At 42.8% G+C, this 15,512-nt stretch overlaps 1 protein-coding gene across 1 annotated transcript in view; it reads right to left on the bottom strand.

The window, feature by feature from the left end:
- Positions 1-1,543: 1,543 nt before the first annotated feature.
- Positions 1,544-15,512, bottom strand: part of LAPTM4B (lysosomal protein transmembrane 4 beta) — a 65,886-nt gene continuing 51,917 nt past the window's right edge. Inside the window, exons 6-7 of the mRNA XM_083749831.1 lie at positions 9,169-9,264; positions 1,544-5,036 (exon numbers count right to left, since the gene is read on the bottom strand). Of these exons, the coding sequence (XP_083605957.1) occupies positions 4,962-5,036; positions 9,169-9,264 (171 nt within the window). The 3' untranslated portion in view covers positions 1,544-4,961. The remainder of the gene's footprint in view (positions 5,037-9,168; positions 9,265-15,512) is intronic.

The raw sequence follows: 15,512 nt of genomic DNA on the forward strand, positions 1-15,512 counted from the left end.
CAAGAACCGAAGTTGTCTAGGCAGTTTGCAAGTTAACAAAAATTGAAACCTAATACGGGAAACATAAAATATAAAACCAGCTTTATTCTGTACCAGGGTGTAAGAAAGTCTTGCTGATTAATTGGGCCGCCATAAAATATTTTCTGCTGGTGTCAAGCAATAGCATTCATATTGCCTGCATTTCCTATGAAACAATAGGAGGAGCAGATTTGCCATTCAAGTCAGAAGTGCAATAGAGCAAAATTGTTTTAAAACACTCATCAAATGTGAGCTGGTGTATAGGGCTACTTTTACAGGCATGGTTCTTGGCTGCTTTGTACATCTGCACACCTAACACTCAACTATGTATTTTTTTTAAGGTTTCTATGTTAAATCTGCCCATGTGGTGTCGTGAACAGTGTGGCAATCTTAAATTGAGATGTGGAATTAAAACTGTGCCGAACCATGCAGACATTGGTCAACATTTAGCTACTGTCCCCTCAGGCCAATGTATCACACATATATATTGGACAGTGACTCCACGTATTTCGCCTTCACCTTCTCAAAGGAAGTGTGATCCAGTGAGATAATACAAGAGCTCTACAACTGCTGATATTCTGATAAAAAACACACCCACCCAAGTGAAGCAATGCTGAAATGAAATGCTTGGGGGGGGGGGGGGAAAGCAGTGCCAAAAACAACCTGCACTGAAGTAGGTATGGACACTTGTATAACACAAGAGTGGAAAAGTACAGTGCAATTCTGGGTCATATAAGCAACAGAAGAATCAAGGGTTACGATAAAGCAGATGGGAAATGTCTGTTCACTTTGGAATGCTTAAATCTGAGTGCAAAGTAAAACATTTGCTATGTGGGATAGAGGATTATTGCTTTTGTGTTTTATTTTGTATTCTCATTTTCTATTTTTATGTTGTGAAGCACTTTGTGATCTTCAGATGAAGGGCAATATACAAATGTAATAAATAGCCACAAACCACACACAGCACAGCAGGTTAATTATAGGAGTGAAGAATTTGCATGCCTTACCTTTGTTGGTGCTTTTAAAAACAAACAGCAGCAACAGCAGCAGCAGCAGCAAGGTCTTAGCTTTTATTGCTGTGTGTAGCAAAGAATATGCAGAAATCTGCGCATCAGAACTTTGAGGTCAGTAGGCTGATCCATGGCGAGTGTCCTCTTTAACTCCTACAACAATGCAGACTATTGTGTCCTGCAAATTAATCTCTCACAATCCCTGAACTTGTGGTTTGTGTTAAGAAACTCATTTCATCAGCCAAGGCTCTTCTCTCTCTTCACTATTAGAGCAAGGCAGGTGATGATAAAAGACAACATGGAAGTACCCCCAACTCTAACTTCCATGCTGATGTATGAGCTGAGTTGGTTTTCGTCTTCTCTATTGCAACAAATGGGAAGCGCCCAGAGTACAAAACAGCAGACGAGGCTACGATATGCATGCAAATAATAAATATAAAATTAGAATCAGGGGTTTTTTTTTGGGGGGGGAGGGATCTCTTGTTAGTTGTACAAAGAAAGGACATACACAGACATGAGGAAACATCCCTTTTTATTAGAGACTGATTTGTTTACACAGAAGATTTGAATGAGAAATATGCAGAAGCACTTATTTTCATATGTTCCTTAATATTCCCCCAAAAATTAAATAGTTCAACCAAACAAATGCCTAGTATGGTATCTGGTCCAGGTAAGCCAAAGCTAAATAAAATCCTACAATTTAACCTGTCTACAAATATTCCATGTTGCCTTGCAAAGCAAACAAAAACTCCATGCCTACCTACTTAACTCAATGAGGAGGGTTACATATCAATGCACTGATAAGTTTATAAACTAACTTGGAACATATTATTGCCCAGTTGGTAGGTGAGCATAAAGTCATCAATGGTTTGCACAGGGCGTTTAGGCACTCACAGTGGTGCCCTGGCCACAGGATTTCCTTTCAGCCATCTGGGGCGGAAGAGAGATGTCACGTAACTTTCAGTGCCTTTACTTTATTCTCCATTTGATCACTGCCAATTTGCAGGGCCTTTCAGAGGCTGTGACGGGCCCCATTGCACCATGTGATGTCATGTGTTCACTGTGTCGTGCTGTGTGATGTCATGTGTGTGACGTACATGACGTCACACACACGAGCCAGGCACTCCCAATGTGGGTTGGAACACCTGTTCAGCAACAAGCTATGTAGAATCTAGCACGCGCACACACACACACCCTAGAAAAGAATGCTAAAGAACTGTTCTTCTACTACCTGCTAGTAAAACATACTGTTGCTGACCTTACTAAACTTCCTGGCCTATTTCCTTCTACAACCACTGGGTTCGATGACACAATCTGCTGTTGAGCTGACTGCACTCTGCACACAACCCAACAATGCAGTGGCTCCGGTTGAACTACACATGACACGAGTGATGCTTCCTCAACACGACTGCTTTCTTTTTGGACAAAAAGCAGCTGAAGGCCCTGACCTGGAATGTGTTCCTCAATAGGGACCCAGTGTAGGCTTCCTGTTGGAAACTGCTCCCCACCCAGGTCACACATCCATTATTTGCTTTCCAAAGGTGCTGTTTGGAATAAGCACTACAGAACTTTGGAGGGCAGAACGTCACCAGGAGAGAAACAATTTTCAGCAAAAAAGTGGCACAGTTCTGGACTGGGCTGGGAACATGCTAAGTTGCACTCTTTGAGGCTTCTCTTAAAGGTAAGATTGGCCAGGATAAGCATGCTTGTTTAAAAAATGCAGCTAGCATTATTTTGTAGTTTGGTTCCCAGTGACTTAGGATACAAGCCAGGAAGTCCCTGATGTGAGCTTTGACTCCGCTATGAACAAACAAGCTGGCCATTAGGCAAGCCACTCTTAGCCTCAGCCCCACATCTGCAGCATGAAGGTAATAATACTGATCTACCTTACAGGGCTGTTGTAAGGTTAGAAGATAACGAGTGCACAGTGCTTTGAACCTAAAGCACTTGTAGAAATGCTAATAATTCACAGTAATACTAAACAGGGCACTAACAAATGAATCTCATTAGAATGTTTATAAATGCAAACATGAGGACCAAATATTCTCACACTTAAGCAGATAGCTAGATATACATATATTTGATGGGCACAGAGTGTTGTCCCCAAAGATACAACTGGGAGAAATAATTTATCCCAACTGGTGTGTTCCTTAGCATATGGTCCCCAAAGTGCTATATTTACAAGCGGACTCCCATGGGAAAAAGATTCACATTTTGGATACTCAAAGAGGTATTAATTGTTGACCAGACCCAACGACTCCAAAGAATGTATGGCATGACCTTAAATCAAACTGCACACAATCCATACAAAGTTTAGCATTTCAAAATCACCACTGCTTTCAATGGGAGGTTTATGCACTTGCTTGTCTTCCACTGAAATGAAAGAAATTTCAACGTGGTTTCTGCCCATTGTTTGCAATTGTCGGATGGGAATACATCAACAGGCAAAATAAATTATCAGAACTATCATAAGAAGAGAAGGAATGACTTGGCCAAAGGCTGAAACACAGAATTTCCATAATAAATCTAATCTGGATGAGAGACTATGAGCCCTTTTTTTCCCACTTGCACATTGATTTGCCATAGATGTGACTGGATTCACCATCTTGATACAATGCATGATGTGGTGCCCTGCAACTCTATCATGTTTTCCAGCTCCGCTTCCTATGATTAATCTTAGGGTCACAGATTAAAGCAGTAGGAAATATATTTGCCAATCCATGTCAACTGTCAGAAACGTGTGTTTTTCATCTCTCGCTTTTACACATACATACAGACCCCTATTTTAATGTGTATCTATATATTTAGAGAGAGCTACTCCTTACAAGCATCCTGAGTGAACAGGCCTAGAGTGGGTGGGGCACTGATGTTAACATTAGACTTCCCGCTACAGAAAATAGTTGCAGCATCAACAGGGATGCGGGCAGTATTTGCAAGGCCTTCAAAAAGCCACATCTGTGCAACTTCAAGGTCCCCAGACCACTTAGGGATCCAGATTTGGAGTTGACTTGAAAAAAGGGAGCTTTGGTCTGGAGAACCACATTAAGACCGCTGGCAAGAGAAAGGGCAAAAAAAGGGGGGCAGTGGCCTCACTTAGAGCTGAACTGGCCATTTCTAGGGCAGGGGGGTAGTAGGTCAAAGTGCTTGCAGGAGCCAAAATTTCTGTAGCAAAAAGTTCAATCTAATCTTGATGTCCAGAGCTCCTCCAATACACATATTTGCCCTCTTCATTTCTGAGCGATTAGCCAGTCAGAAAGCACCTTTGTGCTCAGAGCACAATTCAAAGTGATCTTTTTCTTTTTACCAATAGCTGAGCTAGACCTTTATAAAAAGAATTGTGTTCTCAACCACAGCTCTGCTGTAGAACGATAAAAATTTGTTTCTTCAAACCTCAGGGTAGCTATCCACTTTGTTAAATTTTGAACTTTGAAGACACAAGCTTTTGCTACCACAGCTGAGAAATGTGTTTAAAAAGGTCCCAAATATTCCTGATGAAATAAATATAAGCTCAACTGTTCAGGGTACCTTCTGTTTTGTTTTATGATTGTGGATTAAAGGACAATGTCACAGCCTGAGGCATGATCCAGAAATTAAGAAGACAAGAGAAACAAAACTCCACACTACAGTTTACACCCCTAGAAATTTTCTAGATTTACAGGAGAAGATGTGAAAAACCCCCCCAAAACAAACCTACATTGCAACAATTATCACTTTAGCTAATCAAAATGGTTCTCAAGCCAGTTCAATGCTGCTTTAGGCAAATAGGTTTTTCTTTTGAATAATCTACAGCAAAATAGCAATAAAGACAACCTGGGAGATAATACACCTGTCCTGAAAAATGAAAGAATCTATTGCTCAGGTGTCGTGAAAAGTAAAGCTACTTGTTCTTTAGGTACATTTCACGCACACACAGTCGCTCGGACACACGGCTCCTCATGCAGACACATAAGGTGGTGGGGGGTCTTTGGCAGCGCCATTTGCAGGATCATCATAGGGTGGCAGCAACACCTGGGGAGAAGCAAAAAGGAAAGGATCAGTTTTGAAAATGTAAAAATCCACAAAGACTCATGCGAATCCATTACCAAGTTTTCTGCCTCTCAGCCTCAGTAGGTTTCCGAGCAAAATTCAAAGTGCTGGTGCTGATCTTTAAAGCCCTCAACGGCCTAGGTCCTGTATACCTGAAGGAGCATCTCCACCCCCATCATTCAGCCCGGACACTGAGGTCCAGTGCTGAGGGCCTTCTGACGGTTCCCTCACTGCAAGAAGTGAGCTTACAGGGAACCAGGCAGAGGGCCTTCTCGGTAGTGGCGCCCGCCCTGTGGAACGCCCTCCCATCAGATGTCAAAGAAATAAACAAGTATCTAACGTTTAGAAGACATCTGAGGGCAGCCCTGTTTAGGGAAGTTTTTAATGTTTGAAGTTCTTATATGACCTACATCATGGGGTTGTTGTGAGTTTGAAATGGGGAGGAGGAGTATACCACCTTGAGCTCCTCAGAAGAAAAAAGGTGGTATATAAAAGTAATATAAATACATTTGTATCCCATTTTTGTTCCTTCAAGGGGCTGAGGGACTGGTACATGGTACTGCCCCAGTTTTTCTTCCTAGCAATTCCTATAATTTGGCTGGACAGTGAACCGGGTAACCAATCTTACACTACTCACACAAGGTTGTCAATGTCAGGCAGTTTCTAACCCTCCCACTCAGCAGTCCTGTAAAACATATCCAACTACGTTCAGTAGGTTGCTCCAAGCTTTCTGAGGGCTGCAGGGGGCAGGGAAATGGAAATATTGGTTGTGCAAGCTGCCATCTGTTGTTAGCTAGAACCCAGGCAGTACACAAATGGTCTGGAAATGGCATCCAGTATGGACCAAAGTCTGCTGCTGAATCCTTGCTCTTCATAGCTAGGGAGGCGACGAGGCAAGGAAAAGAGCAAGATAATGAAAACAGAAGTATAAGGAAGAGGCGTCAGAGGCCAAGTGCAGTTGTGGATTTGAGCTGATGCACTGTAAACATTTCTGACATGAAACCAAAAGCTGATCTACAGCATCAGGCTGGAACATCCCCAAGTATTAAGTGTTTTTCCTTCTGCCACACCTTCGTTCAAGGTGGCTGATGGAGTAATTCCAGAATCAGTACTACTAAGACTGGACTTGTGCTCAACACCTCTAAAGATTAGCAACTCCAAACTTTAAATTCCACAAGGAGAGAGCAGCACACACGCAACATGTTGCAGACATATTGAGTTTAAAAAAACTGCACTTAAATAAATAAATAAATCAGACATTTGCTTCTCAGTCCTCTTGTTGTTTTGTCTCAGGAGACATTCCTTCCACACCAGCACAGCTGTGAAGAGCTAGCAACAGCAGCAAACCTTTGTTTCCTTCAGCCAAGCATTGTAATGGAGCAAATAGTCAAGAGCTTAGGAGAAACATGAGAGGCCAGGTCATTAAACTGACCACCTGCTTCACTTTAGGTTCCCTCCCCCCCAAGCCCTATTGTGGTGATGTATCTGCGGCTACACAAACATATTAAAAGACCACCCAGGGACACCAACAGATTAGTGCAGATTGATGGGGCTGCTGCATCATGCATAGGGAGCTATGAGGCTCTGCCTGTGCAGTCAAATTAAATGCAAGTGGAAGGGGGTGGGGACAAGTATGGAAAAAGGCAAGCATGCCCCTTCCATTTGTCATTTTTATGATTTGGCATATTAGTGAGTTATTACAAAACAGCCTCTTAGTAGCTTACAAAAAAATTTTAAAACCCCAAAAGGCAAAACACTAAAAATACAATTCAATGAAACCATTCCATTAACCACGAACCCATTTTAAAGTGCTGGTTTTGACCTATAAAGCCTTGTGTGGCTCAGGACCCCAATGAGATGTGAACCAATCTAGATCCTGCATTCAGTATCTAAAGCCCGTCTTCATGTGCCCCTTACAAGGGAGGTGTGGTGAATGGCGACATGAGAACCAGCCTTTTCAGTGGTGGCGCCTTGCTTAAGGAATGCTCTCCTCAGGGAGGTATGGCTGGCAACATCGCTATCTACTTTTAGGCACCAGGCAAACAGTTCTTTCTTTCTTTACCTAGGGCTCTGGCCCTTACTCTGGAGCAGCGGTTCTCAATCTGTGGGTCCCCAGATGTTGTTGGACTACAACTCCCATCATCCCTGAGCTCTGGCTTTGCTAGGTAGGGGTGATGGGAGTTGTAGTTCAACAACACCTGGGGACCCACAGGCTGAGAAAGGCTGCTTTGGAGGGTTCTAGATATCTGTGGCCTCTTTCAGTGGGTAGAATGCGTTAGACCTGTCGTTTAGATGTACAAATGTGTTTTTAGGTTTTTATTCTATTTCGGTTTGTTACCAGCTTCAAACTTTGTACTATTTTGTACATAATACTTTGGGTTAAGTCTTGCAAATAAAAGTGATTAATAAGTGCGAATAAAATCATCCCAGTAGAAAAATAACAAAAACTTCAGAAGCAAGAGCAGGGTCCCATGCCAAGTTCTGCCCACAGAACTGCCTGTGATTAGCAATGGCAGGCACTAGCCCCCGCAGCAGACCCGTGAACATGCCACTATTCTGAGAAGGACCCCATACCTTGTATTCTTCATTCTGCCACTTGGGGAGAACCATGTCTTGAATTAACATTGTTGTTCTTAGAATACTGTACAAGCACGCTGCTCTGGTTTTTACAAATCAGAACATGGTTTGGAGATTCTGTCTGAAGCACACAGGCCATGTGCCGCTTGTTTAAGCTTTCCTTAATGCATTATCATCTGTCAAGAAGTAGACTCCAGAGTGCCTCCCTCTTCGCCTGGGCAGGAAGCAACCTAAATGTTTATCTATGAGCATTTCCATTAGAAACCACCCTGGAGTGATTACAGATGGAAGCTGGACCGCCCTGAGATAATTTATAACCTCAAATTCGGTGCGCTGCCAAAACATTCTTAAGCGCACATTTGTACATTTTCCATGTGCACGGGTATATGGCTGCCCAATTACAGAAGTCCTCTATTATTTTTAGGAAAATAAAAGGGCTCCCTCTTTAGGCAAGCAGCATACGTTTAGCAGATACAGTTGCATAAAATATATACTGTGCTGCAGCAAGATCATCTGGGACTCATTAAGATAATATATCCAAGAAAATGGCTGGTAGCTCCTCATCTGCAGCAGAGATTGTGAGGGAAAACCTTAGATTCTTCCAACACATTGGTGTGGACCATCAGAGGTCCTAGTCATAACAAAGCAGCTCTATTACTGAAATGACATTAAAATGTTCCGGAATAGGATGCATCAATGTTTGGGGTAGGGACTTGTCACTGTGACACATTCTCTTCCCCCAGGGCTTCCTAGATTCCAAGGACCACAGAATGTTTAAGGAGGGAAGAGGACTTGGAGCAGGCAGAGAGTCAAGAACTCTTTGAAAGTTGTCTTGTTTTCCACAAAACAACATGGATAGCACAGACACAGGTCTGTGCCTGGTGGTTGTAAAAGACTGCAAACTGAACATCTCTTGGGTGTACTATGGTTTTACTAGGTGGAGTTATGCATCAGTTTTGTGCCTGCGCACTTGGTTCTCATGCTGCCCCCTCCCTTTTTATCACGCTGCAATTCAACACCTCCAGGGTTAATTTAACCCTTGTTTCCTATTGTGTCTGAACCTGCTGAACCCTCACACGCCCCAGCAAATGGTGTTCTGAAGTAAGCATATTGCCTCTGAGCCCTGAGAGGAGGCTCCATTTAACCACAGCTGATAAATTACTCTAATCTCTTTTGCAAAAAGACTGATTTGGCTGACAGCCCTTCATTACTCAGCTGCAATTTGCACGAGAGGGAATCACGCTTGCCTATCCTGTTTGTGTGAATCAGCTCTGGAAAGCAGCAGTTTGCAATGTGGCTAAGCAAGACATTGCTTTCTCCACAGCAATGCACTGATGGGGCATTTGGTCTGGAGGATATTACAGTACCTGTACTAGGTGCTAACATCATCCAGAGTGCATCAGAAATGGGGGATCCGCCAAAGTAACTGGAAACAGAAGTCAACAGCAGCAACAATGGGCTAGACAAGAAAGTGGTTTCATGGCTATATTCCACACCCAAAGGCCGTCAGAGCCCCATTTAATTTTGACTTCCTTACCGCTGTGTCATTAGTAGTAATGTAGACCAGGACATCTGAGTTGTTTCTGTTGTTAATGTATCGATAACAGTTCCATACGCAGCTGATCAGGTAAGCCTACATGAGGAAGAAGAGGCAGAGAAAGAAGATGTGTTGAATTTGTAAAAGATTTTCTTTACCACACATTCTTCATTGCAACATGCTACGTGATGATTAAGAAGTTGATTTTGTTTTATTTTATTGTAGTCTGTCCAAACGTTTCCAAGCACAATTCAAAGTGTTGGTGCTGACCTTTAAAGCCCTAAATGGCCTCGGCCCAGTATACCTGAAGCAGTGTCTTCTTCCGGAAGTTCCCTCACAGCGAGAAGCAAAACAAAAAAAATTCCTTCCAGTAGCACCTTAAAGACCAACTAAGTTAGTTCTTGGTATGAGCTTTCGTGTGCATGCACACTTCTTCAGATACATCTGAAGATCTGTATCTGAAGAAGTGTGCTTGCACACGAAAGCTCATACCAAGAACTAACTTAGTTGGTCTTTAAGGTGCTACTGGAAGGATTTTTTTTTGTTTTGACTATGGCAGACCAACACGGCTACCTATCTGTAGCGAGAAGCAAAGTTACAGAGAACCAGGCAGAGGGCCTTCTCGGTAGTGGCATCCGCCCTGTGGAACGCCCTCCTACCAGATAGAAGAAATCTGAAGGCAGCCCTGTTTAGGGAAGTTTTTAATGATTGATGTTTTAATGTATTTTTAATCTTTTGTTGGGAGCTGCCCAGAGTGACTGGAGAAACCCAGCCAGATGGGCAGGGTATCAACAACAACAACAATTACACTAACTGGTTGTAGCAAAAAACCAAAACAGGTGAACATTTTGATACCATAAAGCTGAGTCACCTATGGAGAGTCCAAATTGATTGCAGGCTGGAAGAGTCCTCGAGTTTCTATTAGTGGATTATTATTTTTTTACCCCATGGATGTCATGGAGCATGACTCTTTTGATGTGCCCCTTCCCTAGGGGTTCAATGCACTGGTGTTCAAATCATTGACAGGCATGTTTGGCAAATGCATTGTGAAGGCAAGGCTTCCTCAACAGGAGAAAAATGCTGTAGTAAGTCCTTTTTTGAAGATGTCAACGGGGAGGCTTCTAAAAATTTATGTGGATTTATTCCACCTGTATAGACTTATCTGCACAGCTGCTTTAAATGCTTTAAAAGACTTAACAGATGTTGGTATGGATGTATATCTGGAGTGAAGCACGATGCCTCAGAGGGATTTGGGGCCTCTGAGAGATGAAGGGGAATCTCTATGAAGCAGGACAACTCAAAGCAGGGACTCCTGAAATACTTTGCTGCACCTTAGCTATCCTGATGTCAAAAAATGCTGCAGACAAGGATCTCATTAAAGCAAAAGTCACGTCTCTAAACATACTAGGAGTGGGTATGGGGGAAGGAAACCAAACACAAGCCTGGGGAGAGCTCCATTATAACAGGGCGGCTTGTCATCTATATGGAAGATTTTTCCTGGAAAGCAAATCCCTTTTAGCTATTCCTCTCCAAACAAGGTGCCCAGCACAAAATCCTCTGGGCTTCTTTTGCCTACAATTTGGCAGGCTTCATCCACCCTAGAAAATTTGCCTGCAAATTTTACCCACTTCCATGAAAAGAAAAAGTTATAGCTGTGGTTTGCAGTGAATGGGGTTGGGAGTTCAACATGAAGCAGGCTTGAACGGAGTCCGACTAAGGCAATCTGTTTTCTGAAGCACCCAATCAGAGTCCAAACCAATCTTGCACAACCCTAGATTTTGGCTCTAATCCTATACACACTTGCTTCCATGTAAGTCCCATTGAACTAAGTGAGGCTTACTTTTGAGTAGACAAAGACACACATAGGATTGCTGTGTTTAAGCCAAGCTCTCAAAGGCAAAGGCTAAAGATGGATGGATCTTAAAAATGTTACAAAACCAGAAAATGCAGAGTTCAGAGAGTCCAAATCCATATCCCTTTACCTTTTCCCCAAGGAAGTCCAGATGTAGGCCATAACCAAAAAAATGCAGGAATGCTAAGCTTAAGTTGCTCCCGAGCCAATGTATTAGAACAAAATTACAACTGTTATATTAAAATCACAGCGACCTAGGCTTCTCACTGTTCTGCAAACATTTTTAAACCTTTGCTGCTGGAGTCACTATTGTTCCACCTACCAGTGCTTGCAGCTAAGCCCCCAAAGCATGTTGTTACTTCATAGTAGTTCCATATAAACTAAGGAAACAAAGTTTTCCGAACCAAGGAGGTCACCAGCTCGCCCACAACCAGGCAAATGGAAGCCAGAGACACCACCTATGTGTGCTTGGGAAGATGAGCAGCTAAAACCAGTATGCTAGCCAAAAGTCTTGGACACACACAGGCATATGCCGAGCCCTTGCAATGGAAACTCATTTTGCCCCAGCAAATTTCCTGCTGATTTGTCCTGAAAAGCCTTTTATTCTACTGAAAAACCATTAGGCTGAGTCACTGACCTATTTTGCAGTGCATACCTTTCCTATCCAAAAATAAGGGAGTGAATTTTCACTTGCAGTTATACAGATCTATGGTAAGAGCACACTTAGAATCCTGTGTACAGTTCTGGTTAACTCACTTCAAAAAAAGGATACTGTAGAGCTGAAAAAGGTTCAGAGAAGGGCAACCAGAATGATCAATGAGATGGAGAAAAGCGTCAAACGCCCCCATATGGATCGTTTACAACGTTGTGGGGTTATGTTCTTATGAAAGAATTATAGAAAAGCATTATTAAAGGCTGAATATCAGCCTTCTAAAGTACAAAGTGTTCTACAATCTAGATCACTCAGCCTCCTTAGAACACTGTGAAATATAAAAGCAGCCAATTATTTCTGCACGCCACGAATTAAAGCTGAGAGTCAGCAATTTGTCTGAGGGTCACAAAGTGAGTTTATTCATGGATGAGCAGGGATAAAAACCACAGAGGTTGATGCCAAATGTTTGCCACTCATGCTCAGAATGACAGATGTTGCTTAAGGGAAGGAAGCCTTAGAAGAACTCAGTTGCAATTAATTGCTATGTATGCTTATTCCACATGCAGCAATGCATACATGCATGCAGCAATTATGTGCTTTATATTTTCATTTGTTTTATTTTAATATTTAATACTCTGCACTTCAATCCCTATGACGGTACTTAGAGCAACTTGCAAAGTTAAAAGCCATAAACAATAAAATCAGTAGAAACAAACAAACAGCCGCAGACCAAACAGCATGAAATATAATAAAATACTACTACTACTAACTTATTATTTATACCCCGCCCATCTGGCTGGGTTTCCCTAGCCACTCTGGGTGGCTTCCAACAGGATATTAAAAACACAGTAAAAGATCAAACATTAAAAACTTCCCTAAATAGGATTCTTTGACATCTGATGGGAGGGCGTTCCACAGGGCAGGCGCCACTACTGAGAAGGCCCTCTGTCTGGTTCCCTGTGACTTTGCTTCTCGCAGGGAGGGAGCCACCAGAAGGCCCTTGGAGCTGGACCACAGTGTCTGGGCTGGGCCGAGGGCATTTAGGACTTTAAAGGTCAGCATCACTTTGAATTGTGCCAGGAAACGTAAAGTAAAAAGATGTAGATCTAGACACAGCGTCTTCTCTCTATTTTTACATAGAAGCATTTTCAACATAAGAAGGTGCAAAGCGTGAGGAGGAACCATTGTCCCCTTAACAGCCTGAAATACTATTATTTGGAGTCAGAACCTGCTATCTTTTAGAATTAATTTCATTTATTAATGGGAAACTAGAAGCAGCCATGCATATATACCCACTGAACCGTACATCTAAAGTATGAATCTGTTTGAAAGCATGTGTATCTTACACCTCACTGTTGAATGTACTCCTTGCGGCAAACTCAGATAATACATACAGACCCAGTTCGGATGTGATGCTAAACTATGGTTTAGCATTATGGGCACAAACCATGGCAAGCCTTGGGTTTCCAGTTCCCTCTGGCACGAGCCAGACAAAAAAAGAAAAACATCTGCTTCTGGTTTCAAGCCAGCTAGATTATGTGGGAAGTTGGGAAACTCCAGTTAGTTTACGAAACATGGTTAGTGATCAAGCCAGGTTTATAAATCATGGTTTGATTCTGCTTGGTTTAAATGAAATAGCCTTGGTTTAAATTTACCAAAGTTCTCTGTGAATGTAATGATCGGATATAATGGGGAACTCTGGTTAGTTTAAAATGGAAAGCAACAGATTTTGATTGCTTTCTCTTCTGCGCGCCTAGGAAGGAGTGGGAGGTGTACAAATATGAGGCTAACTGCAGTTTATTCATGTAATACGAAGATATCATTTAGTGCTACCTCTGAACCGGCCATCTGTATAATGTGTGAAATCGATTCCTCATCAAAGAGGGATCGCGTTGCACTCGGGCCCTTAGAGCACCCCCCCACCTGCTGGGGTGGGCAGGGCCATGCCCTGCTCCACTCCGGTTGGTTGTTCCCTGGTTGCTTGGGTCCTAAAGCCCATTTCTTGGCTTGGGGGGCGGCCGGGGAACAATCTATAACCCTGTGCGTCATTTGTCGGTCTTCTTTGACTTCACGCAGCAGATCCCCCGCCCATCCTCCCTTTACAGTGGTACTTTGGGTTACATATGCTTCAGGTTACATACGCTTCAGGTTACAGACTCTGCTAACCCAGATATAGTGCTTCAGGTTAAGAACTTTGCTTCAGGATGAGAACAGAAATTGTGCTCTGGTGGCGCGGCGGCAGTGGGAGGCCCCATTAGCTAAAGTGGTGCTTCAGGTTAAGAACAGTTTCAGGTTAAGTATGGACCTCCAGAACGAATTAAGTACTTAACCCGAGGTACCACTGTATTTAGGTTTGTCTGGCCTTGCTATGGTCTTCATTGGTCGCCTGTTTTGTAATGGGGGCTTGGTAGTAATTTTTCCATCTAGCAAATTGGAAGGACCATTTAGTTTTCACCTACCACCGTAGCAATCGTCATAGCTTTGTAAGGTTTGGCGGTTAGGCATTGGATCAGCAATGGTGGGGAGAGGAAGTGGGGGCCATCACCTACCCCTCCAAGCTCAAGGGTATGCCATTAAACACAGTGTTTCTCAACCTGTGGGTCCCCAGATGTTGTTGGACTACAACTCCCATCATTCCTAGCCAGCATAACCAGTGGCCAGGGAAGATGGGAGTTGTAGTCCAACAACATCTGGGGACCCACAGGTTGAGAACCGCTGCATTAAAGGAATCAGGGGTTGGCCTGGGTCTTGTCCTAGCGGTGGGCCTCGGGCCATACCAGGACCCCACGGGGGCACCGCGGGGAGCTCAAGCCCATCTGCAAAGGTGGTCTCTCTCCTGCTGGCGGTGTTTCACCCTTGTTATCAGATTCACTGTGAAAGCGGTTGGGAATCCGATAGTCTGGTGATTCCAATGCCTAAGCCAATACCACTCACATTCTTTATTCAATAAAGTTGTGACCTAAATTTTGCCCAATAACTTAAACTAAAATCCTGTGTCACTATGCCTCATTTCTTGGGGGTGCTTGGGGATCTCGAAGCGCAAATGAGCCTATTAGTGCTACATAAATTGAGAACATGAAATTTCAACATCATCAGGTCCTTGGGCCCTTTTAATATTTTACATAAATGAATAGAGCATGCCGTCACTGTCTATACATTGCATTTTAAACAGAACTTGTACACTCTCTTCTAAGGAACTATGGCAAATACCCTGGAATACAGTTAAAGAGCTGCATAATTTAACTCCCTATTATTTAGTTCAATTTTAGTAGCACCCTCCTTTTCCCAGTTGTAAAATGACTGTAACCTTATATATCATAATGAGTATAAAAAAAATTAATTGGTCATACTTTGTTTCAAATGCTTCTGTGTTTTTGAGAGTAAATGCAGAGTGGGTGGGGCCGGGGGGGGGGCAATTTCATCTTTGGTTTAAGCAAATGCAATGTGGTAAAAGTCTTTTTTCCCCCTTTCCAAAGAAAGAATACAGCAGAAGAAAGTAGAGATGGCCAAACATAAAACACTCTCTATGTACAGGAAACCACAAAGCAGTGCTCTGCTGCCTGCCAAAGATTAATAGGATCCAGTGGTTTGGTTTTTACAAGGCTTTAAAGGGCTTCTAACACAGAGTGGGCTTCATTTGTTGGCTCATAAACAATGGCAAATTTAAAATGAATCTTTAATAAAAGTAAGACAGACATACATTTCAAACAGAATAGCTGCTCCTTGCCCCTTTTTTTCCCCTTGAAGGGCCCATGTGAATCTTCCCCCTGCCTGGCAGAACTTTTACTAATTCAAAACAAATTTTCAATATGCAGGCCTTGTGAAATTGGGAGGAACGAA

Source organism: Podarcis gaigeae (genome assembly GCF_964106915.1).
Source record: "Podarcis gaigeae genome assembly, chromosome: 7".
In the NCBI taxonomy this organism is placed as follows: domain Eukaryota; kingdom Metazoa; phylum Chordata; class Lepidosauria; order Squamata; family Lacertidae; genus Podarcis; species Podarcis gaigeae.